This window comes from Panthera uncia (genome assembly GCF_023721935.1).
Source record: "Panthera uncia isolate 11264 chromosome A1 unlocalized genomic scaffold, Puncia_PCG_1.0 HiC_scaffold_17, whole genome shotgun sequence".
NCBI classification, from domain to species: domain Eukaryota; kingdom Metazoa; phylum Chordata; class Mammalia; order Carnivora; family Felidae; genus Panthera; species Panthera uncia.
In genome coordinates this window covers 116,003,636-116,029,601 of record NW_026057577.1, presented here as the reverse complement: position 1 = coordinate 116,029,601, position 25,966 = coordinate 116,003,636, and the positions used below count along the sequence as shown (strand labels likewise).

Sequence of the window (25,966 nt, the reverse complement as noted above, 5' to 3'; positions counted from 1 at the left end):
CCCCCCCCCCCCCCCCCCCCAGTCTGGGGCGGCCACCAGCTCTGGGGGCAGAACCACCGTGGCCCGAGCCGGGGTCTAGCCAGAGGGGCCGTGCGTGGTCTTTTTACCCCCTTGTGGATGCCCGGAGCGTCCCAGCCCGCCTCCGGGCTTTCGGCAGCGGCGGCCGAGCCGGGAGGGGAGGACCCGCGGGTTTGCGCAATGGGCTGAGCGGCGGCGGCCGGGAATGGAGCCCGCTGCGCTGCGCTACGCTGCGCTGGCTGGCTGCGCCCGGCGCCGAGGCCCCCGGGGGGCAGCGCTGGCCGGGTCTCCCCGCCTTCAGCTCCAGCTAGTCCCCACCGACTGGCAGCGCGTTGCCCCGGAAAGAGAAGGGACGCCCGGGGTTTCCGAGGCGCCCTGCTCCCCTGCCTGGGGGTCGCCTTTCGTCCATTTTGCTCCCCCGGGAGAGGGATCGGATTTTGCTTTCTCAGCCGCGAGCTCCGCGGGGGCAGCTTCCGGCCGCCCCTACCGGGAAATTCCCGCCGTTGCTATGGCACCCGGCACTTGTTGCGGGGGGCGGCCTCCCGCGGCACCTGGCCCGGGGTGCGCAGCATCCCCTTCGGCGTGGCGCGGAGAGGGGACCGCGCGGCTCTCCAGCCCACGCCTGCCGCCCCGCCAGGCCTTCCCCTGGCTCCACTAAGTAGGGGGCCCAAGTCCTGACCGGGGTTAAAAACCCAGTTAAGGGGTAGCTTTTAACAGGACTTTTCCGTTTCAGATTTCAGATACTCAGACTCCACCTTTACTTTCACCTACGTCGGCGGCCCCAAAAGGTATTTGTGTGTATAGAGTTGCTTCATTTCCTGTTCACAGGCTTGTGTTTCCTTTGTTCTTAGCATGTTCCTTGTTTGGGTATTTTTTTCTTTTTTTTCTTGTTGCTGTCCTTTAGCCACATCCCGAACTTGAGGTCCCTCCGTTTTAAATAACAGAGGGGAAATAAATATGCCCGATTCAAGTGTGTCTAAGATCACGCCACAGGCAATGAGCAGAACTCTTGCACTGTTCATGTTCTGCTGTAGCAGCTTCTTGAGACGTTTGGGGGTTGATGGAGTTAAGCGGGTGCAGAACCGGAATACTAGGTATGAAGTGAAATACATAAAAGATGAAAGATGTCACAAAGTAGTTCGATCACAAATAATAATTTTCCTGGTGAGTTGGGGCTGCATGTTTCCATATTTTCTGAAGGTTGACATAAATATTCAGTCTCCCAATTCTCCATACCCTTTTTTTTTTCTTTTTTTTTTTTTTAAGGAGTGGTATTTTGTTTTTCACATTTAGTTTTGGAAAGAATTTGGAAGTTCTGTGTAGCTGGAGTGTATCACTTCTCTCTCAAGGGGGAGGTAGGACAGATGCCTACATTAGTAACAGATTGTTAACAGTGTGAGAGAAGTCCAATTCTAATTTTGTATTTAGGAAGTAGAGTTACAATGAAAGGTAGCCATTAAAATGTGACTTGCTGTCTTCACTTGTTAAGATTTTCTGGGACACAGGCTTAAAAGAGCAGTGGCCACATGTGAGAACTGTCAGAGATTTAGCCTTGCTGTTAGGACATGACACGCAGTATCATTTGATCACATTCCAAAATGTCGCTTAGCTAATGGAAATGTTTATGAACATACAAATTGCAAAAGAAGCTTTCCTCTGTAAATACATTTTTTTAAGGTTGGAATTAATGTGAATCTTTAAAATGCTTAGGATCTGTGCTGAAGTCTAAATATCAAAAAAGCTTTAATTAAGATGGTTATCACATTTCCCATATGTACAGCCTAAGCCTCAGGATTGGTGTATTGATTTGATTAACTAGTTGAAAATAGAACACATATAACGTGTACTTACTGCGAGAGAATAAAATTACCATACTTCTTAATGTATTGGGGTGCTGTCATCTTTGTAATTATGAATAAAAAGAATAATCGAGAGGAGATTCAGCTGAATTAATGCTGCTCCTGCACTGACTGTCCCAAGGAGGTTGGTGTATATCCTTTTGGATTATTTTAGCAGTTAAAATACGCTGTGTGGCCCATTGAACACATTCTCTCCCATTCTCTCCCAGATATCTATTCAGGTAGATATCTACTTGAGTAGTCAGCTTCACAGTTAGGTTGTTCACCCAGGGAGAGGTGAGGCCTGGGGAATGCTGTGGGTCGGTTTTTCAAATAACTAGCTTATTTTCAGTAAGATACTTGAGTTCTTTTGGGCTCAGTTTACTTACCTGTACAATGAGGGAGTGAGCCAGACACTTAATCTCTAAGATCTGTTAGATGCTGCAGTAAGATTCTTTATCAGCAAATTATTGAACTGGTGTTAACACAGCAAGAGGTGGAGAAGGTATGAATGCCTCCAGGAGCAAAGCCAGGGGGGTTGGGATGAATAATTAGCTAATTAAGATAACATCAGTTTTCACTGTAGGAACCAGTACCACGGTTGCTCTTCAAGTAAGAGAGGTTTCCTTTTCTATGTAATCGTATTAAGGGATAGTATTTTCTTCTGTCTCTGATTTAAATACCTGGGACTTGTGTCTGTCTTGCAGAACATACCGTCTGTTAAAGAAGAAAAATAACTCTTTGGGACTGTTGGTGTGATTGCTTTGTCTCCCCAAAAGCTTGTTCTCCAAAACAATATATAAAAGGTTGCTTTAGTATAATAATCATAATCCCTTTCATGATAAGCCTTTATGGATTTATAGCTAATGGCAAAGAAGACATTTTTTTCCTGAAGAGAAAAATGCATTGTTTTCATTAACTACATTAGAATCTGATACTATGTATTTCTCATTGTGGCATGTCAGTTGGGCATTTAAAATTTTTTAAATCTCGCTGTTTTGATTTAAAGTGCTTATCAACTTCTGATATTCCATTAAGAGTGTCCTTTCAGGTAAGCTAGACTTACTTCACCATCAAAGGAGGTGGGAATCTTAAGGAGAGATAGTACATGATTATCTTGAATTCTTTATCATTTTCTCTAAACCATTGAGGACATATTTAAAGAATAATTTTCAGTTCAGGTTGTAGATAAATTAAGCCATTGTCTCTTTGTCACACATTCTAAGAACAAGTTACACTTTGTTCTAAAGGCAAAGGTTGACCTTACATGCTACTATTCAAATAAAGAAATACTATTGAGAACTTTTGTTACATGTGTATGTTTTATGTTTCTGTGGATAAGAGGAAATGCCCAGAGGCAGCTGTGTCTGGGCTGGCCAGTGGCCTAGTGAACTGGCCTTTCGTGTGGAGGTTGAAGTGCCCGTTAACATTTGCCCTTCTGCCGCGTCGGTCGACTTTCGGTGAGGAATTAGGGAGAGCCGATGGTCAGCTGGGAGACCGAGTTCAGTTAGTTTTGCCTCATGGGAAGGTACAAGGAATTCTTCTTCTCACTTTCAGATGTACAAACTGAGGCTTAGAGAGTTTAAGAAACATGCTGAGATGTACTCAGTTTGGTGAAGAAGCTACGGAGTAAACCCTGTTCTGTCACACCAAAACCTGCGCTACAGTAGTTTTCTCGGCCTCCTTGACCATGGGGTTGCTTTAACATTGAAAGATTCTGTGGATACTTATTTGCGAGTGATAGTTTTAGTGTCATTTCATTGAGAAATAATGAGAAAGGAGGTGTTAAATGTTACGAATTTGGTTATTAGTACCATCTTCAAGTGCTTGAAAACATATGGTATGTATGCAGCCTAGATCACTTTATTCTAGCAATGCTCCTTGTAACACCTCTGATTCCCGGGTTCCTTAGAGGAACTTCACAGCCGTCAGTGGTTCAGGGCCTGCCATGGGCACCTTCTCGGCACTGCTGCTGGTTTCAGGGGTGTGCCAGCGTCTGGCCTCAACTCTAGACAGTTTGGAAGTTTATGCAAAAGTCATTCCTTCCCCATACTTGTCATGCTTCTGATCTCCTGCCTCCTCCTTTCTCCCTTATCGATGGACAATAAAATCCTTAAGACCCACAAAGGTTTGGGGTTCTTCTGGTCCTTCATCTCACTTGCCATCGGTCACGCAGTTAGTGGTAGGTGACACAGAAAGGGTAAAGTGGGTAGTGACAGCTACTAGAGACGGGAGAGCAGGCTGAGTCAAGAAAGACAAGGATTGGGCAAGTGAGCCTGATGGGCCTGGCCGTGGACCCTGGGGGGTCCCTGGGGGATTCCCTGATTGTGAGCTTCCAGCAAGGAAAGTATTGTGAGGATACAACTGAGATTTTAAAAATACACAAATAGTGTTGATAGTAAAAAAAAAAAAAAAAAAATTGAAAAGAAGAGATAAGCCAACAAAAAACAAAAAGAAATACACGATTTTTCCATCTTCTATTAAAGTATTAGAGTTTATTCTTCCAGAAGTTTTTATGTCTGTATTCATGTAAAGTATATACATCCAGATTGTATTATACTCTTTTGAGACCTCACTGTTTTTTTCACCCAAGAATGTAACAATGTCTTCCTTTTAGAAAGGACATGAGAATACAGAAATGTTTGTTAAACGGAGTTTTCTAATCAAGGAGTATGACTGCAGGACAAGAAATCTAATATTAGAAATTACTAATAAGTTAGAAACTTAGTATCTGGCAGAATGTGCAGAGTGTATATACATATATATAGTGTATATATGTATATATATATCCATATACCTTTTATTGTAGGGACAGACACTCTCTCACGTGGTCATTGGTAGAGTGGCATCTTTGGAAGTGTGTCCCGCCCCCCGCCCCATCTTTTAGGATTTTCTGTTCATGTAAATGTTTTAGAACATCACGTGTAACACTAACAATAGTGTCAGCAATCCCTCCAGTCACATGCTACCTCTTCTTTCTCCTGTGCCTTTGCACGTGCTGCAGAACACCCGTCTACACCCTGTCTTCCCACCCCTTCCCCGCATTCATTGTTGGATCTTTGCTAAGCCAAATTCCCCTCTGAGAAGCCTTTCCTGGCATCCCCTTGCCTGTCCCTGTATTATTCTTTTAGTTTTTTTGTTTTCATATTTATTTATTTGTTTGTTTGTTTGTTTGTTTGTTTGTTTATTTTGAGAGAGAGAGAGTGTGTGCATGAATAGGGGAGGGACAGAGAGAGAGGAGGGACAGAATCTTCAGCAAGTTCTGCGCTGTCAGAGCGGAGCCCGACATGGGACTCGATTTCATGAACAGTGAGATCATGACCTGAGCCGAAGTCAAGAGTTGGGTGCTTAACTGACTGAGCCACCCAGGTGCCCCACTGCTAGATACTTCTAAAACCATGTTGTCACATTGTGTTGTTAGCACCTGAGTTTACTTGATCGTCTGTCTGACCTTGAGCCTCTGGGAGGTAGGGCCTGTCCTATTCACTGCATTTTTCCCTTGCCCCTAGCTCACTGCTTAGTACACTATGTTTTCTGAACAAGTAGATATTGAATCAATCATTATAGGAATGCTAAAAGGTCTTTTGGCAGGTGGGGAGCAATTTCCTAACTAAATGACTAGGTATAGAGATAATCACATACTTCAAAAAGCCCCAAATCTGGTAATGTCACTTGCAGTGGACTCTCTTAAGAATCCAAAAGTCGCCTTGCCAAGTTATAAGCCCTGTGGCATGCTCAAATGCTTTCAGGGGACAGGAAGATAATGCAGTGGCTTAACATTTGAAGAGAGTTATGAAGACTGGCACACTGGAGAGTTTGGACTCTTAAAAGTATTTAATTTCAGTTTAAAAAATCAATAGCACTTTGGTGATCAAGCAAATTTTCTGGGGGCCCTGAATCACCTGGGCTCCCAGTGTTGAATTTCTTACTCATGGGATGTCATGGAGAGAGACAAGCTACTTGATTGCAAAAGTGCATTTGTTTTGACTTTCTTAGGAAGGAGGAATGTACAAAGGTGTGCAGGAATGGGGACATTGGGAGGGTGGCAAAGTAGAAAAAGATCATCTGAAAAAGATTAATCAATTTCATTGTGAAAGAATTACATACTCACTCTAGAAATCTTGAAATATACAATTATTTTGAAACTATCAAGTGCTCCTTAAGATGTCATAAGGGAAAGAATGATCATTTTTTAAAATCAGAAATTACCACATTCCTCTTGGCAATGGGGACTTGCTTCCCATAATCTTATACTGTATCAGTTGCTATTTTTTATAGTGTGTTCCTTGGAGCCCTGAGAACAGACATTGGAAATTGGGGTGCCTGGTGGAAGGGAGTGCAAAGGAAGCCAAGTGAGGGAATGAGATCTGGGCTCTCTCATCCCTTTGTAGACTATAGCTGCTTTGGCTCTTTTCTGTGTACGGTTTTTTTGAAAAAAACTTTCATTGTTAAATGAATTTCAAAACCACTGACCTAAAATAGCCACCAATTTTTAACACGAATTTAACTTCATTGAAACTTACATATTAAAATATTTAAACCCCATTTACTTCACGGGTCAAGATAATACTCTTAATCATCTTTTTGGTCACAGTCTCTGCTATGCCTTTTGCCTACTGTACATCCTATGTTTGCAACAAAGATGAGTAGGTATTTTGTCAGCTATTTTACATTTTATAGCTAAAGAAACTTAGGCTTAGGCCATTTAAATAGCCTACAGTTAGTATGAAGCAGAGTAGGGATATATTTCAGTGTAAGTCAATGTTTATGTAAGGTTGAGGGGCATTGGTTGAATTGGCATGACTAGGATAGTTGGGAATGTTTGAGGTTGGGGAAGGATTGCTTAGTGGGATGTCAGCCAGGGGCAGTACTGAACATTCCACTGGTTGGCAAGGGAAGTGCCCGAGCCCAGCGCTGAGCATTAACAGTGAGAAAATTATGTACATTGGCTGTGGAATCCTTACACAAATATTGGGCTGATCCGTTTAAATTCCCCATCATTTCTCTCGGCAGCATTTTGAAAAATACATATAAGTGAAAATTTATCAGTCCTAAAAATATTTTGTAATTCTCTGCACAGATTTGCTGTTGGATAGATTGTGCTGTAGTTGATAAATCTTGCTTTAAGACAGCTGCCACTGACTTAGTGTGGAATTGTAAAGTTATTGGCGTGTAATCTTTCTTTTTCATTCTCTAAATTTTTGAAATCTTATTTTCCGTGTACCCCCAGGAAACGCTAATAAGAAATAGGTTTTTATTAACAAAATAAGGCTTGTCATTCCTATTTTATTGTGACATAATTTAGGTTTTCTGTTCAATTGTCTCACTTAAATGGTGGACACTCAACCCAGCCTATCAGAACAACTGGTGATTTCCTCGTTAAAAGAAGCTTCCCTTCCCAGCCTTTCCCTGGTATCACATCATTTGAACCTCAGGTCTCATGTGTCTCACCTTCCTCTTCATTTCTTTCCGCTTCATATGCTCCTCTGCTGACTCTTCCTTTGAAATCACTGTGATCATCTTCATCCTTCCCAGGGTCCACATTTGGTCCTGGCTGTGATCACCTTGACTTACATCAGTCACTTTAACCCAGTGTTTAAAAATTCTAGATTAACAGCCCCTCACCCATCCAGTTCATTGATACCTGAACTCTTTTAAGTATGAATTTAACCGTAGCATTTTTTCTGCATGGAAGCCTTCAAATGTGACCAGGGTTTTCTCCATATCAAATTTAAGCCCCCATTCTTGGCTTTCTAGGGCAACCTTCCTATCCAGTCGTATGCATTTCTTAGGCTTCCACTGTTTGTTTATTGACCTGGTCTCTTCATTCAACAGCAGGTTGTATTTAGTGCATTAAGCATGCACAGCTGTTGAAGGTTTATTGATTGATAGATTCTGTGTCACAAAATACACTTGCTTTGGATATCATGTTCATGATTTTTATTATCATCAATGCCAGTTCATTTAATCTTTTCTTTGACCACAGGTGGCATCTCTGTGAAAATATATGATGAATTTATGGTCAAGAAGGGGATAGAGTAAGATCATGAGTAGGACAAACAGAATAAGACAAAGTGAGATCTGAGGAGGATGGGATGAGAATATGAATAGTTCTGGGTAGTTCTCGGTTCATTACAGAGTAATGGCAACAACAAGTTTTGGGTGTAGTTCATTTGCATATCAGTGACATCCCAGTTTATGGCTGACACCTTCTTGGTATTAATGGTGGTGGGAGGGGGAGGGATGCCAAAGCAGAATGTTAAATTTAAAAGGGAATCATCCACTTAAACCTTTGTGCAGTCTGATCAATTTTCTCTGTATAGGAAGTAGCAGAAAGCTAGCTGCTAACAGACTTTCCCCAAGAGGGTTTCTTTCTGAACGTTTTGAAATGTAGATGGAAAAGATCTTACTCATGGCCTGCAAGTGTCCTTAGGATTTGTCAACCAACTCAGAAGTGCTGTAGTTATTTGGGTTTTCATCATTGTTTTGTTTAAAAAACAAGTATAGGTTGTTATTCCAGGAATCCAAGAATCACTTATAGAATATTTACTGTACACAAAGTGTAGATTGGAGCCAGAGACTCAACGTAACTACTTTACATTTGTTAGGCTTTCACAGCTATGAAGAAAAAAGTTCAGACAGAATTGGAAAACAACAAAAATGCTGTTAAGGACAGAGCTGTGTCAAAGAGAGAAAGTAAGTCAAATAAAGAAAAAAGTCACAAAAAATCAATATTCTGTTTAAAGACTAGAATTCTGGTTCCCAGCAGAGTGCCTAGAATACAATAAATATTTCCTATTATTTCATTAAAAAAAAATGTTATTTATTTTGAGGGGAGGGGAGAGACAGAAAGAAAGGAAGTGAAAGAATCCCAAGCAGATCTGAGCTGTCAGCACAGAGCCCGGCGTGGGGCTTGATCCCACGAACCATGAGGTCATGACCTGAGCTGAAATCAAGAGTCAGACGCTTAACCAAGTGAGCCACCCAGGCGCCCCTTTCCTACTACTTCTTAAACGACAGTAATATTTTTCTTACATTATGTGATAACATTCCCAAACTGTTTAATTAGGTGTTAGGTGTATGGCCAAATATGTCTGGGAAATGCTGAGATAAACAATATTAAACCTTTCTAATGGTTGGCATTTTAGAGCTTTTTATATATTACTGTACATTATGCATATCCAAGAGGTGAATGAAGTCTTCAGGCTTTCTCAGACTTATTTGAGCACAGATCTGGAACGTCTTGAGAGAGTTGTTTTGTGGAAAACACTTTGGCAAACTCTGAGTCTTAGTCATTAAGAATAGTTTTTGAGTAAACAGCAGTATAGTAGAAATAGAAATTGCCGATTCACATTGAGCCCTGAAGAATTTATTTTCGGTGATTTTTATAAAACTTGCTTTATGACCAGGAAAGTTTTGGTTAAAGGCATTTGGCATTTCGTGCCACTCACTGTTTTGTATGAGGGTTTATTTCTCTGTGTTTGTCACTTTGTCCTCAGTCATGTTGAATCCATTTATAAGGGCTTTCAACTATTCTTCTTCACAGCCTTGAAGCCAGCAGGACCCAGTCTGGTGCAGGATTAGAAGTCAGCCTCATAAGGAAGTGTTTGAGATAAATAATGATTTTTGTGTAGCAGGAGTACTCATTATATCCTCTTGAATTCTGCCACTTTGACTGCAGTAGGGCTTCTTAGTGAGCAGTCTTTGGTGGAGTATATACTTTTGGAGAAATTCATGGTAAGGGAAATCTGGAATTTATCTAAATGTTTCTTTCTTTCTTTCTTTTTCTTTTTTTTTTTTTTTTGATAAATTACATCTAGAAATCAATGAAAATATTTTATACAATTTCCACCCAGTGACCAAATGAGAAATTTACTGAAGGGGTTTTAAAATCTTTCTCAGAGTTTTTCCAGCATTAGTCAGGAAGCAAAGCAGACTCTTTTAATTTTTCAGACAGTGTCAGCCATTAAACTTTAGGAAGTCACCTTACTTTCGGTAATGCATGAATGGAGAATGAAGCCAATGCTTTAAAGTGTACTTCTGTGGACTCAGGGCCAGGTGTATATTTTAAATGATGCATGTTAACAGTAGACTCATTCTTACATGAAAAGTCCATAGCTGTGGTGATTCAGGGAAGCCAGTGGAACCTCACAGATACTGGGAATCCAGTAAATTCTAGGTTTTTCGTTTGAAGTCAGTGCGCAGAATCTCAACTGAGTGAATTCATGGTTGTGATAATTACGTTTGTCAGTCTGTATGTTTCTGTGGCATTGATCTTCTTAAGAACAAAGTCTTAGATATTGTTATGGTGAAGATCTAAGCAGGATGTTAAGATCCACTTCATAAGGTAGAAGCTGCTGCTGTCATCATTTCTCATTAAAATGCACCACAGCTAGATCTGAAAAAAAAAAAAAAAAAAAAAAAAAAAAGGCCCTCTAGCTGTCAAGCAGTCATCACTTTATTATCACCACAGAATTTGATATGATTTCTCTAGTGAATGGTCAAATTCATTTTTAGTTAGCTAGGAAAAAAGTTTGAATAATTCACTGTGAGCCAGAATCTTTCCTGATTCTTTTTGGAGCAGTCCATCCTTATGGGAAAACCAGCCTAGAATGGTGATTTAATTAATTCAATTAATATGAGAATTGCATATTCTTGGCTGAATGTGACGCCCAAATGATAAAATTTGGACCAAGAAAGATTTTATTTTATTTCATTTTTTAAAAAGTTTATTTATTTATTTTGAGAGAGACAGAACACAAGTAGGGGAGGGGCAGAGAGATAGGAGGACAGAGGATCTGAAGCGGGTTCTGGGCTGACAGCAAAGAGCCCAATGCAGGGCTCGAGCTCACCAACGTGAGATCGTGACCTGAGCCAAAGTCGGCCACTTAACCAGTGGAGCCACCCAGGCACCCCAACCAAGAAAGATTTTAAACTTCATTTTTTAAAAATCATACTAGTTTGGTTTTCTTTTTAAGATGAAGTATAATTGACATACAGCATCGTATTAGCTTCAGGTGTACAGCATAATGATTCGATATTTGCATGTAGTATGGAATGATCACCACAATATGCCTGATGAACATCTGTCACCACACGTAGTTACAAAATTTTCTTTCTTGTGAGAAGGACTTTTAAGATCTACTCTCCTAGCAACTTTTAAATATGCAATACAGTGTTATTAACTGTAGTCACCATGCTGTACATTATGTCCCCATGACTTAATTAGAACTAGAAATTTGTACCTTTTGATCCCCTTCACCCATTTCTTTTATCCCCATCCCCATTTTGATTTAATATGAGCTTTCTGTGTTGACTTCCTATGTCATTGATTTAAAATTTCCAGTGTTCTCGGGGCGCCTGGGTGGCTCAGTCGGTTAAGTGTCCGACTTCGGCTCAGGTCATGATCTCACGGTTTGTAAGTTTGAGTTCTGCGTCGGGCTCTGTGCTGACAGCTTGGAGCCCAGATGGACCCTGCTTCAGAATCTGTGTCTCCCCCTCTCTCTGACCCTCCCATGTTGATGCTCTGTCTCTCTCTGTCTCTCGATAATAAGTAAACGTTTAAAAAAAGTTAAATTTCCAGTATTCTCAATTCTTGATGTCCAACATACACGAAATCCTTTCCAGCTGTAGGTAATTGGCATGGAAAAATCTACTTAGGGCAGGAGTTTTGCAGAAGCTTTTTTTTAAAACAGAAGTGTGACATTTCCTGTCTTTGGGGTACATTCTCGGAAATGTTACATTTCAGACGCACTTTTAAATGAAAATACAGGTACTTACCATTACATACCTATTAGAATGGCCAAAATTCAGAACATTGAAAACACCAGATGCTTGTGAAGATGGGAAGCAACAGGAAGCCTTGATTCATTGACAGTGGAAATGCAGAATTGTCCTGTCATTAGAAGACATTTTGTCAGGGGTGCCTGGGTGGCTCAGTTAGTTAAGCATCCAACTCTTGACTTCAGTTCAGGCCATGATCTCTTGGTTTGTGAGTTCGAGCCCCGTCTCGGGCTCTGTGCCGACAGCTCAGAGCCTGGAGCCTGCTTCGGATTCTGTGACTCCCTCTCTCTCTGCCCCTCCCCAGTTCGTGCTCTCTCAAAAATAAATAGCCATTAAAAATAATAATAATAATAATAAAAAGAAGACAGTTTGGCAGTTTCTTACAAGAATAAAGATGTTCTTACCACAGTGTCCAGCAGTCACACTCCTCTGTATTTACCCAAAGGGGTTGAAAACTTAAGTTTACACAAAACCCTCACATGGATATTTATAGCAGCTTTATTCAAAACTGCCAAAACCCGGAAGCATCTAAGGTGTCCTTCGGTTGGTGAATGGATAAATCAACTGTGATACATACAGACAATGGAATATTATTTAGCACTAAAAAGGAATGAGCTACCAAGCCTTGACAAGACATGGAGGAAATAATTCCTATGACTAAGTGAACAAGACCAATCCGAAAGGCTGCATACTGTATGATTCCATCTAAATGGTATGCTTGAAAAGGCAAAAATATGGAGACAGTGAAAATATCAGCGGTTGCCAGGGGTTACAGGAAATAATGAATAGGCAGAACAGAGAGTGTTTTTAGGGCACGAAAAATAACAATGGTGCATACATGTCATTATACATTTTTACAAATGCATAGAATGCACGACACCAAGAGTGAGCCCAAGGGTAAACTATGGACTCTTGGTGATAATGATCTGTCACTGTGGGTTCATCATTAGTAACAAATGTACCACCCTGGTGGGGGCTGTTGATCATGGGGGAGGCTCTGCATATGGGGGATAGAGGGTATATGGGAAATCTCTGTACACTTTGCTCAATTGTGCTGTCTCCAAACTGCTCTAAAAATGAAAGTCTATTAAATAGCCAGAAAAAAAAAAAAAAGTCAGGTGCTTGCCAAGACTTTTTCAACTTCTAAATAAGGATTCTGATCTGTAGAAAGTTTAAGAACTTCTTTTTACATGATACAGGCATGTAAATTTGAATTAAGAAAATATAAAATTAACAATTTTTATTAAATAAAAGTGCCTTGGCATAAAACTAAAATGCATAGCCTATATTATGGATTTAGTATGCAGCTAATTACATAGCAGACAGTCACCATTTTAAATTATGTTTCTATCAGTTTTTTCTAAGTATACTAAGCAATAAATAATCAGTATTCCAAGAAATACTAACAACTATTACAGAAATTCTATGCCTGTTAATTTTTTAGTTGCCGTAGAAATACATAATGCCGGTGAACTTTTCAAATAAAATCAAGTAGGAGTTGGTGCCATCAGATACTTCTGTGGCTGAATACTGAGCGTAAACACAAAACATATTTGAAATGTGTATGTTGTTGTCTCTCTTGCACACGTGATGCACGGATGCCCCCACAGACATTTGTGTGCACATACCTGCAACACGTTGAAGTTACAATGCGTTTTAAGTTTTCCTCCTAAACATGCAAAAATAACCTAAATTGCATTTGCAGACATTAAGAAAATAATAATATACCTATTTCTTTCTCCCTAACCACCTCCCCACCCACAACATGCACATACACATGCACAGGCACACAGTTCTCAAAGATAGAAAGTAATGAGAACTTCATCGCACTGGAAAGTTTTTGTGGGCAGGAGGAGTAGGCAGGTGAGGGACACCTCATAGTTTAAAAAACTAATGATTATGGCTTTTAGAACCACCACAGATATACATACAATTCTTGTAAGTCCAGCTTTAAATTGGACCATGTTTACAGATTAATTGTAGTCTAAATATTTTTCAGGGTTTATGAAATTGCATTTTATAGTTTCCAAAGGAAATATTTCCAGTGTTGGTTGAGTTATAAGATTATTATTTTTTTAAATGTTTATTTTTGAGAGAGAGAGAGACAGTGCACGAGCTGGGGAGGGGCAGAGAGAGAAGGAGACAACAACAGAGATCCTGATGTGGGGGCTCAAACTCATGAACCGTGAGATCACGACCTGAGTTGAAGTTGATGCATAACCGACTGAGCCACCCAGGCACCCCAAAGTTATAAGATTATTTTAAACATTCTTTGTAACTCATAACATTACAGTGCAGTATAACAGAATGGACAGATTGATTTGGTTTCCTTTTAAATAACCAAATGACTTAACCTCTTTGAAAAGTCTTGATTTTATCATCTGTGAGATGGCGGTAATATTGCTAGGTTTTCAGGATTGAACTTGATAATATGCTTGGGTCCTGAAGACTACTGTCAGGCTCAGTGGTTTGCTAGAAGGAATCACAGGGCTCAGAAAGCTGTTATACTCACAGTTACAGTTTATTGTAGCAAAAGGGTACAGAATAAAATCACCAAATGGCAAAGGCTCATCGGGCAAAGTCCAGGAGATGGGCACAATTTTGCAGGTGTCTTGTCAGTAGAGTCCTATGGACACACTTAATTTTCCCAGCAGTGATGTGGGACAGCACAGGCAAAGTGTTGCCAACCAGAGAAGCTCACCTGAGCCTGGGTGTTCAGGGTTTTTATGAGGGATCAGTTACAAAGGCATGTTGCACCTTTATGAATTGACCTCAGCTACTCAGAATCCAGCCTCCCAGAGCAAAAATGGTTTCACCATACATCACATTTGTTAGCATAAACTGCCTGAGCAAAGTGGTATTGCATGGCCCAAGACTTAGGGCATACAGAAGCACTCTTACCAGGCAGAATATTCTAAGGGCTCAGAGCTTATTTCCTTGGAACTGGCCCAGGGCCAGTCTTGAAGACAGGCCTTTCTTGGGAATGTGCAGGCTTTGAGCAACCAAGGCTTGCATTAACCCTTTCCTGCACATACACTGATGTGTCCAGCTCAGCACCTGTCAGAGCAGGCAGTACTTGATATCATTAGTTAAGCACTAGCCCAATTCCTGGAACCAGGACCTCAGGAGCAGGCAGAGTAAGGAAAAAAAAAATTGCCCCCGTTTTTTGGTAGGACAACTGCTCTGACTGGTTTGGAAATATAAAATTTTCTCCATTTCTCTACTATCATTGAATAACAATTTCTAATAAAAATTACATTAAATGTACATAAAAGTAAAAAATAGCAATAGCATATGTTTATTTTTATAATTGCATGCTATTTTTTTCCCCCAATAAATAACAAAGCATATGGTCACTCGTTTAATTGTGTGCTGGGTTTTTGTTTTTGTTTTTTTTTTTTCAGTGTCACAAAGTGCAAGGCTAAACCTTTATCATTTTTAGAATCTAAAGGTTCTCCAGACTCACTTTTGGCCATTATCAGGTCACCACAGCATTCAGTGATAATGCTTTTCCTCTCCACTAGTCTAGATTCCTGATCTTCACCTACAGTTCTAGAATAGTTAGGATTTTTATTTATTTATTTATTTTGAGAGAGAGAGAGAGAGAGAGAGTGCGCGCGCACGTGTGTGTACATTCACAAGTGGGGGAGGGGCAGAGAGTGGGAGAATCCCAAGTAGAGAATCCACACTCGGTGCTGAGCCCAACTCGGGGCTCAATCCCACAACTGAGATCATGACCTGAGCTGAAATCAACCATCAGACGCTTAGCTGACTGAGCCACCCAGGTGCCCCTAGAATAGTTAGGATTTTTTATCTAACCTGAAAAATTTTATGTTTTTGTTTATATTCCTTATTTGCTTACCCTTGTATTTTTTTTTTCTCCATTCTTTACCTGAGTTGTGTAATACTGGAAATTAAGTACTTTCTCTGGAAAGGCAGCTGAAATGTGTTTTAGGGCCACCACAAGAGCCTTTGTCTTGCAGGTACCTTGCAGTGTCCCAGTCTCCCTGATCCTTAGGAGGTCAGGGTATATTCTGATACATGCAGCAGTTTCTGCTGACTTTTCTTGCATTTTCTGACATGTAACAACCTTCTCTGTAGGGAAAAACCTTTTTCTGTTGTTGCTGTCGTTTTTATAGGGAACAACTTTTAATTTCACGGCTGCATCATCGCTTTGTCCAATAGGCAAGTGGTGGTTCCAGGGCTGAGTGACATAGGGTAACCATGAGATGAAGTGCAATAGTCTGTTGAGGGTCAAGCTCTCGCTTTTGCTGATGCTGGCAGATAAATGTCACAACTTCCTCCTACACAGCAGTTAGCTAAAAAGTTTCTTTCAATATATGTATGTATGTATACGTAAGTGAAAAGCATGAATTTTGTTATCAAGAAATAACTGAACAAAGGCTCACTAAACAACTGATACGGGATAAACAGATCCTAATTCTTGCTTCTAAGTTACTGTCACATTTTTGTCCCAAGCAAATTTCTCATTTATTCCATGGAAAGGGTAAATGAGAAGCTGTTGGAAGGAAAAGGTGGCTAAAGCAACTTTATACACTGGATTGCCTCAACATTTACATTTTTTTAAATGTGTATTTATTTTTGAGAGAGAGAGGGGGACATTGCTAGCGGGAGCGAGGGGCAGAGAGAAAGGGAGAGAAAATCTTAACAGACTCCATGCTCAGCGAGGAGCCTGATGTGGGACTCAATCCCACGACTGTGAAATCATGACCTGGGTGGAAATCAAGAGTCAGATCCTTAACCGACTGAGTCACCCAGGGGTCCCAACAGCATTTACATTTTTAATTAAAGTATCTGGTTGATAATTTAAATTAATTTTAGGGGCGTCTGGCTGGCTCAGTTGGTTCAGCGTCTGACTTCGGCTTGGGTCATGATCTCACGGCCTGTGGGTTCGAGCCCCGTGTCGGGCTCTGTGCTGACAGTTTAGAGCCTGGAGCCTGCTTGAGATTCTGTGTCTTCTTATCTTTCTGCTCCTCTCCCACGTGCGCTCTCTCTCAAAAATAAATAAATATTAAAAAAAAGAAAAGTTAATGTTAAGCCGTGTTGTAAAGGGAAAGATCCTCAGATTCTCTGGGAGAAGGTGTTTGGGACCAGATATTTACCGTAGGCTCACCGCTTCTGCCTCCTTCCTTACCCTGCACCCGTGGTCTGTAGCCTTACTTTCTGTAGCCCCCTCCCCTCTACTTCACACCCCCTCCATGTTCTCTATAAGCTCCCGGTGTTTTATCTTTTTCCACAGTGACTCTCAGGGCTCTTGGAGTTGCTATGACACGTAAGGTGGGAAACAGTGTGGCTGAGCATAGAGGTCATCTGTGAACCAGCCGTGTTCCCTTTGCTCCTCCATTCACTCTGTGTGTGTCTGTCTTTGTGGAAGTCTGTGTACGATTTCTGTGGAGCAACTATTATCACAATTAAAGCATACCGCCTGGCAAATACATGAATTGATTTCCCCCACACCCCCCAGAAAACTTGCTTAAGTGCCGCACACTCGGAAAAGAAAAACACTGTTGTCTCATAAAGTATGTTTCACTTTCATGTGCCTTTCCTCTGCTAGAAACTAAGGCCGCCCTGCTTGAAGGGTTAGCCTCTCAGTAATGTGGGAGGCCATATGTAAGAAGACAGAATTAGAAAATCAGATTTAAATTAAAAGAGTAAAATCTTCATCTGTCTGGCACAGATCCATCAGCTCTGTGTGTTTTTATGACCTAAGGGCATGCCCGATTTTCATAAAAGCAATGCATTAGCATTCAAACAAACAAGCAAAAATTATTTTTGATACCCTACTTGAAAGGGTGCATGAATACTTTAAGTGTATTAAAAATTTCACAGATGGTTGAAATTGTATAAAATGCTGAGTTTTACCTTTTTTCATGCATTAAAACAGACCTTGTTTTCTTAATAATGAATTTACGTAGATACTTTCCCTAATAATAGGACATTAGTGAGTCTTAGTTCCAACTCAAAAGAATATGTATTTCCATAGGTATACTAGAACAATCAAATCTGTCTGATTCCATTAAAAATCCTACTTTTTCCTAAAATCTTAAAAGAACTTAATGTCTTAACTATTTCTTGTTTTATTAAAAACAATTGTTTTAGGGGACGCCTGGGGGCTCAAGTTGTTTAAGTATCTGGCTTTTAGTTTCCTGTAGGCTCAGGTCATGATCCCTTGGTTTATGAGTTCAGGCCCCACAACGGGCTCTGTGCTGACAGTGTGGAGCCTGCTTGGGATTTTCTCTCTCTCCCCCTCCCTCTGCCCCTCACCCGCTTGTTCTAGCTCTTTCTCTCTCTCTCTCTCTCAAAATAAATAAATACATAAACTTAAACAAACAAAAATGTTCCAGTGAAATACAATTGAGCAATTGAAATTTGTTTTCCCAATATCTACAAGCTTTTTTTTTTTTTTTTTTTTTTCTTTTTGGCTTTAAGTGTGTTTGGCTTTGAATTCAGTTCTTCCATTCTTGAAGGTCTGTTGTGTCACTGATCTATGAGGCAAACGCCATTTAATCATCCTGGATGTGGGTGGACGGTGACTTTTAAGCATCTTTTATTTCTTGTCCCTAAAATGGTGAGGGGGGGCGGGGGTTGGCTTTGGGAAGCTGGAAAAAAGCGATAGTGAACATTCCTCTTTGATCATCTATAGTAAGTTTATTATTCTTATAGCTTCAAATAGTCTGAGAGCTTCATATAAAACTTAATTTCAGTTTCAACTAGTTGTGAAGCACTTAACCCAAAATAAAAGTCTTTGATTTTTAAGTTGTAGAGGAGACTCCAGAATCAAAACAGAAGTTTCTTTCATCCTGAAGTTCTTTAGAGTCTGTGAGAAGGCCTGAGTGAAAAAGCAAACTGTTTAGTTTGGTCATTAAGGGGGAACTAATTAATTCAGTGGTTACTGTGATTGGAAACCAAATAACCGAGCTTGTTAGAATCATTTCTAAAATGGCACAGACTTTGTTCAGGGACGAGAGGGAATGTAAAGACATGGCTTTGTGACATACTTTGGTGGTTTAAACCTTTCTTTGTGTTTTGTTTTCTTCTGTGCTTGATTTCGTAGTTATTATTTCACATCCTCTGATTAGTGCTTTGGCTGCAAAGCAGTGTAACTGTTGCTCATGGTACCCTTGGTCATATGGGCAAATGGCAGTACTGATGGTGGGGTATTGCTGTTTGGTCAAGGCTGTGTCATTAGAAACTTGTTTTCCCAAATATTCAGTACATCCTCCTCTTCTGCTGAGTGGAGAAACCTAGATGTGAGGTGAGGCTGATTGAATACACACCGGGGTGGGGCTAACATTTGATGTCAGCTTCTTTGCTTGTCAATTGTTCGTTGCCTTTAAATATGAACAGAAAGGGTTACCACCAAGAATATGAAAGTAACATTTGCTAAGCTAAATTTTAATGAAATCATTTTGGCTTATTTATAGCCACTTAACATTTTCAGTTCATGTGTTAATATTAATTCTACTTACTGGAGAGAAAGTACAGAAAATGTTATTCAGTCTGATAACCACCTTGTTACTAGAGAAACGTAGAAGTTTGGCATTTTAAATATCGGATGTTTTAAGTTAAAAAAAATTGCCAGTGTCCTGTAGCACGGAGAGATAAATCTGTGCCTGCTTGTGTCCCTTTAATCTTTCCCTTATAAAATTAAGCCTAGAGGCCTTATACTATTTTAAATTTTCAAAATTAGGTCACATAAATGTTGTGTCAGACTTCCAATTCATAAGTAGTATCCTTACGAATAGGAATATAGGATATATTTATATCCTAATTGCTTAACTGTGGACCAGAGGTGAACTTAGAATAATGATGGTGTTTTCAAATGTTAGTAAACTGTTTTTCTGTGATCTCATATACAAGTGTGATGGCTCCCCGCCGCCCCCCCCCCCCCCCCCAGCTAATATTAGAACATATGGTCTGATACATGTGAGTACATTTGGGGAAGGCAGGACAGAAATCAGGATTGACCTGGAAAAGACTTGGTCCCAGTATTTGTGGATTAGGAGGGGGAGGGACCAAAAAGGAACTGGAAAAGCAGTGACCAGTAGACCGAAACGTTTAGCAGCAGAACTGGGGTAGCGGGGCAGGGGCAGGGATTTCTCCTAAAAGGTTGAGGAGAGTTCCTGTGGTCACTCCCTGCTGCAGGGCTCAGACTGAGAGCCATCCACCTAGGAAATGATTTAAACACCCTGTTTCTAGCTGGAAGGTGAATGCTTTATTTACTTTGAGGAAGATGTTTGACCCCTCAGTAGATTCCATCAATTTCAGATGTAGTGTAAATACATTTTCCCTTTGGCTATTTTACAAGGACATTGAGGATTAATTGTATTTAAAAGAAAGTAGCTCTTGAACTCCGGCATGGAACTCCCAGGAGATGAGGAGCTGTTTATCATTTTCTCCTCATTCATTCTTTATTCATTCATTTAACAAATATTTGTTGAATACCAATTACACTGAAGACACTATAACAGGTGCCCTAAATGGGAATACAAAGATGAATGATTAGGGTGACTTCTGCCCTCTTTATATTGTGTGTTCATATTTTATTTTTAAAATTCCCAATATGTGTAATTGTGCTAGGATATAACATTGCCAATCTCAGCAATAGTTGATCTTTGACCAATATCACTGACATATATATTTACTTTGTAAGTTCATTTTTCCTTTCCAATTTTAGAACTACTCTAACTTCTACTGTAAAAGATGTACAACATAACTTCATGTTTTTTTCCTAAATTATAATCCGTGCTATAAGAACTGTTTTTTCTTATTTAAAAAAAAAAAAACACAAGTAATACTAGTAAACAAACAAGAAAAACAGCTCCTTACACTTTACTTCTTCCATTTAAGATACATCTATCATATTTTTATTTATTTATTTTTACATGTGTCTTATTTTACATAGCACACCTAGAATCATTTGTTACTTAATGAAAATATTAGTAGGTAGAGGCTTAAAAAAGTTTCTAATATTTATATTCTTTTTAAAAAATTTTTAAAGTTTATTTATTTTGAGAGAGAGAGAGAGAGAGAGAGCCGGGGAGGGGCAGAGAGAGTGCGAGAGAGATAATCTCAAGCAGGCTCAGCACTAGCAGTGCAGAGCCTGATGGGAGACTTGAACTCACGAAATGTGAGATCATGGCTTGAGCTGAAATCAAGAGTCAGACGCTAAACCAAATGAGCCACCCAGGTACCTCTCTAATATTTATATTCTTTAACTAGCATTACAAAGCATGTGTTAATCCATAGTTTGAATTAAAATATGTTAATTGTCAGGGACATGAACTTAAGATATTTCCAATGAATATTGATAGGATGTTCTAGTACAAGAATGCATGCCTTTTTTGGGAAGGCTAGTGAAGATTTCCTAGCTTAGGTGATATTTATTTGTTTATTTATTTATTTATTTATTTATGAATGAGAGAAGGGCAGGGGCAGAGGAAGAGAGAGTCTTAAGCAGGCCCCACGCCTGTACTCCAGAGTCCTGATCGTGGGGCTTGATCTCATAAGAGTGAGATCATGACCTGAGCTGAAATCCAGAGTTGGACACTTAACTGACTCAGCCACCCAGGAGTCCTTTAGGTGACTTGTTAGCTGTTTGGTTCTTGAAGTTCATTGAATAATGAGTGAACAGTTTTGACTACCAGCCTGAAAATGTTAATCTTTAATTTCAATCAGAGCAAGTGAAAGCAGATAAATTAATAATGTGTGCCCGATTCTCTATTTTGGGTTTGAAAAGAAATAAAGACTCTACCTCCTAAATTAGGATAGAAGGGAGGAGTATTTCTCTCCTTGATTATTTCTCAATTTGGAATTGTGTTTTTGGAAAAGGAAAATAATAGTGCTGATGTCAGTAGCCTTTGTCACTGCCAAATGACGTAGATACGTCGATGTTTTGGACTAGTTGTATAAAATCATAATTAAGTGTGTAGTCTCAGATGAATATCTGTAAAGATGTACGAATGCTGAGCTAACATGAAAATTATGGGTTGGAAAAACGGTGGATTGAGAATAATAAGTGGTAACTAAAGTTATATATATATATATTCATTGATTCTGTTTCTCTTCAATTTACATAATGTCATAAAACTGATAAAGTGCCTAAGTGTAGACTTGACAGAGAACCAGCATCCAACTGCTGCTTAAATCACATGAGCCTGTCAGAAACGTTATGACAGTATTTTAGGGATAACTTACTGTTATTTGTGAACCACGGTCAGGAGTGACTTCTAGGACTCATTTGACTTCATCTTTATAGCATAGACTTTTAAAAATGATTATATCCGTATGGCTGCTTTGAAAGCCAGTTTAGTAAGTGTCACAAATGGCAGATATTTCTCTTCCTGCCTGCTGTTCCTTCCCCAGAAGCAGGGTATGGGATGAGGTCTCTTTGTAGGTGGTGTGCTTGCTGGTCAATCCGGGGACTCGTGGTTCTTTTGCATTTCCATCCAGTGAAGATCAAATCTTAGCATTTCTGTTGCTTCAGCTGGTCCATTTATAGCAATTGCTCCAGACTAGTTATCTGTATGTTTCTTTTTCAGGAATGCAGGTTTTCTGATATTCCTAATCATTCTTTTTGTATTTAAAAATGTTTTTAGTTGATTAAAGAATGGGGATCAGCAATCCAGGAATTCCGGAATGCACAGCAGTCTTTCAGGGCATGGAGCACCACAGGAGAGCTGTTTGTCTTGAAATCTGTGTGTGTCAGGATGCGTTTATTTGCTAATGACAAAATACTCAACTCAGATTGGCTGAAATAAAAAAGAATTTTCTTGTTTATGTAGCTCTAGATTGGGTGGTAAACTGGGTTTCCGAGTTGACTGGATTAGGGCTTAACAGTGTCTTCAACAACTTGGTTTCTATCCAGAGGTCGACTCTTGCCTTCCATGTCGGCTAGTATCCCTTCCTCGTGGGATTGCGAGACAGCTGCTGAAAACTCCAGTGCTTTTTCCTCTTCCATATCCAGAGAGGGGAAATGCTTTCAAAAGCTGATTATTTTAGGCCTCAATTCCATTCCCATTGCTAGAGTCAGGGGTAAAATTAGCTGTCCTCAAATTAGCTACCCTGAGGAAGATAGGATATGATGATGAATAATAGGAACATTTCTAAGAAAAAGGGATTAGATGTTGGTGTGACAACCCCGAAGTCTGCCGGAGAGAGTTTTTCCACCTCCATTTCACAGTTTATTTTTCTGTTGGGCCTTGGAAAATCTAGGGAGCAGTTGGACTTATCTTAGGCAAATAAGTGTACTGTGTGATGTGAGGATAGGCCAGTCTGACACACAGCGTCTGTAGCACAAATGAAATACCCTCCTGGATTTGAGTGTGCCGAGGGCAGACTTCTGTAACCACTATTTTTGCCATGAGCCCCAAAGAACCCTGTTGAGAGTGCATTACATAAGAAGAGGCCTCAGGAGATAGAGATTTACTGGGAAATAGATCAGAACATGTCATAATGATTCACCCCATTCCTGTGCAGGTGGTAGAGATCATGTGTAAATATTTTATTCTTTTAGATAATCTTCCACAATTCATTTGAACTTGATGTGATTGCAAACCCACATAATGTGACATAAAGTATGTATTAATACTTTCAACCAATAATGATAGGAATAAATATCAGGTAATTCTCACCTCTCTATAAAATGTAATTATGAAAGTTCTCAATTAATATTTATATAATGCCTAGAAGTTAATTCTAGCTTTACTCTTCAAGTACTCATCAAGTGACATTTAAATTCTTTACAGAATTAAAACCATTATATATGATGTGTGACTAAATACATTTTATTCCTTTTATTATAGCCTTGTCAGTTAAGAAAATTAAGAACATCATGGTACATTACTGGTTGAGCTATGGTCCAAGAAAAGTATCAAGAACAAGAAAATGATCACATTGGTATTCTTGATCTCAGACAAATATCATTCAGAGCTGCTTCCTTGTTTGGGCCAAAGGAATTGGGTTGGGTTTGGGAAGATGTTTAGATAGGAATAATTTTTCTTGCTGAGTTCTTCAAGGTACGCTACATTGTTCCTTTGGGCTAACCTACTGTTTGACCCTCTGGCCTTCTAGGGAAGAGATTCTTTAGTGTACTAGATACCCGAGATCAGATTTCCTAGGAGGCTGACTTGCTTGAAACTTTAAGCTGGCTACTCTTGTCATTTTTCCCACCCTATCCACTCCTGTCAGCCATCAATCACAGCATTTGATATTCTTGGTCAATATGAAAGTTTTCTACTTTCAGTGAGCATAGCCTTCTTATGTTGCAGCAACCAAATACTTGTGAAATATGAACCACTTAATTCTGCCAAGATTTATTTTCCTGTTACTCTCTATGTTCATCTTTGGCTCATGGAAGCTCCATATCATTACCTGGGGAGCCAGAAGAGCTCCTTCTTGCATTGCATTATCTGGAAATACACCCTGCTTATTGTACATTTCAGGTAAAGAAAGAACCTGGAGAATTCTACATGGGCCTTTCATTAACTCTACCTACAAGTGATACACATCACTTCCATTGCATATCATGGCTCACATTAATCATGTAGACCTACCCACCTATAATGGTTACAGTGAAGAGAAGCAAAAGGAATATTGGTGAACATTGCTGTACCTGTTGTATTTTTCTATGACCTAGAAAATGTTGTAATTTCTGCATACTTGGTGAGGTTCCTGGGGACTAATTTATCCCTTCACCTCCTGCCTCACTTGGTAAAAAGGTCTCTTGGAGTCCATGGACCTAGATAATTCCTAAATGAGGCATATGTCCCACCATGCACCTGGATTGTAGTTACTTCTTATTGGAAGATTCTTTTGGAAACGTTCTAGCCAGTGGCTGCTGGTGCAGACTCAATAAGGCTCATTAGTTTCTAGCTGATTGGACTTGCCCTGAGGTCATCTTCTCCTTATAGTCTCATGCCCTTTTGCTTTACAGTTGGGAGCTGGGGCCAGTGAATTATGTGTGATGATGGCAAAAAGATAAAAGAATTTTCATTTGATGCCTTCCAATCTTTCAGAAGGTAGAGGTAGAGGAAGAGAAATTAAGAAGGTTGGAATGGTTACTGTGAAGACGTGTGGAGAAGGGAAGAGAGATCCCCACTGCTTTCTTTTCCATCCTTTGGCTTTTGTAAAGCTGACTGTTTTTGCTGTACCCCTTTTTTCCCCCTTTTGCTGGTCTCTACCAAATGCCTGGTTATTCTCTCTTATTTACTGAGGACTTTGACACACGGTTTGCCCCTTTCCTGTCAACTCCATATTCAGCCAGCACATGAGTGACTCCAAGGATCCGTATCTATGATCTACTTGATATCCACAGGTCTCTTAATTCTTTGATGATCTCCACACTGGTATTTTCAAATCCTCCCCGTGTTAGCCACCTACTTCATGGTCACACTCTGGAACTGCTTAGCCTCTGGTGTATTTAACCCACACACCTCATTCTCTGATATTGTCAGTGTTCCATCTTTCCTGCTCTCATATTATTACTACCCCTTAATTGAGACCTTTGATCTCATGGTCCACTTAGTTTCTAGTAACTTCCTCCTAATTCCTCCCTTCCCTTTATAGCCATGTTTCATTTCCAAAGACACATTTGGCAATATCCTCTCCTCTTTTTATGTTTCTGTGGGAAACTACATCTAGCTAAACTACTTCTAAAGACTGATCTACCTCCTCATTCCACTCCTGTGCCTGGGCTGGTTAACATTTCTTCAGGTAGATGGGGCGCCGGGGTGGCTCAGTCGGTTAAGCATCTGACATCGGCTCAGGTCATGATCTCACGGTTCTTGGGTTCAAGCCCCACATCGGGCTCTGTGCTGACCAGCCCAGCCTGCTTCGGATTCTGTGTCTCCCTCTCTCCCTCCCGTCCTGCTCACGCTCTGTCTCTCAAAACTGAATAAATGTTAAACAAAACAAAAGAAAACATTTCTTCAGGTAGAGACTCAGGAGCGACCACTAACGTGCAATCTCTGACCTCAGTGGGCCCTCACAAATCAAGTATTGCATAAATCGTAGAAAGAATGGGGAATAGTGAGAAACAAGCACGGTCTGTTTTCCTGTTTTCCATAGTAGTTCCTCTTCCTCTTTTTACTACTCTTCTCAAAACTCTTTTTCCTCCCCCTCTTCCAGAACACATTCCATCAAACTTCACATTAAAATCGATAACCAAAAGGGAGCAGTACTTTTTACTTATTTATTGCCAGGTGTCTACAACCCCACTGTGCTCTTGAGCATCCGTTGCTCCCATTGGAAGAAGCCTGTGGCTAATATGCCAGTGCCCCCCCCCCCCCCCCCCCCCCCCCCCCCCC

General features: G+C 40.2%; 1 protein-coding gene across 1 annotated transcript in view; it reads left to right on the top strand.

The window, feature by feature from the left end:
- PARP8 (poly(ADP-ribose) polymerase family member 8) overlaps window positions 1-25,966 on the top strand; it is a 172,404-nt gene that overhangs the window by 631 nt on the left and 145,807 nt on the right. The window contains exon 3 of the mRNA XM_049648095.1: window positions 752-806. Coding sequence (XP_049504052.1) covers window positions 752-806 — 55 coding nt within the window. The remainder of the gene's footprint in view (window positions 1-751; window positions 807-25,966) is intronic.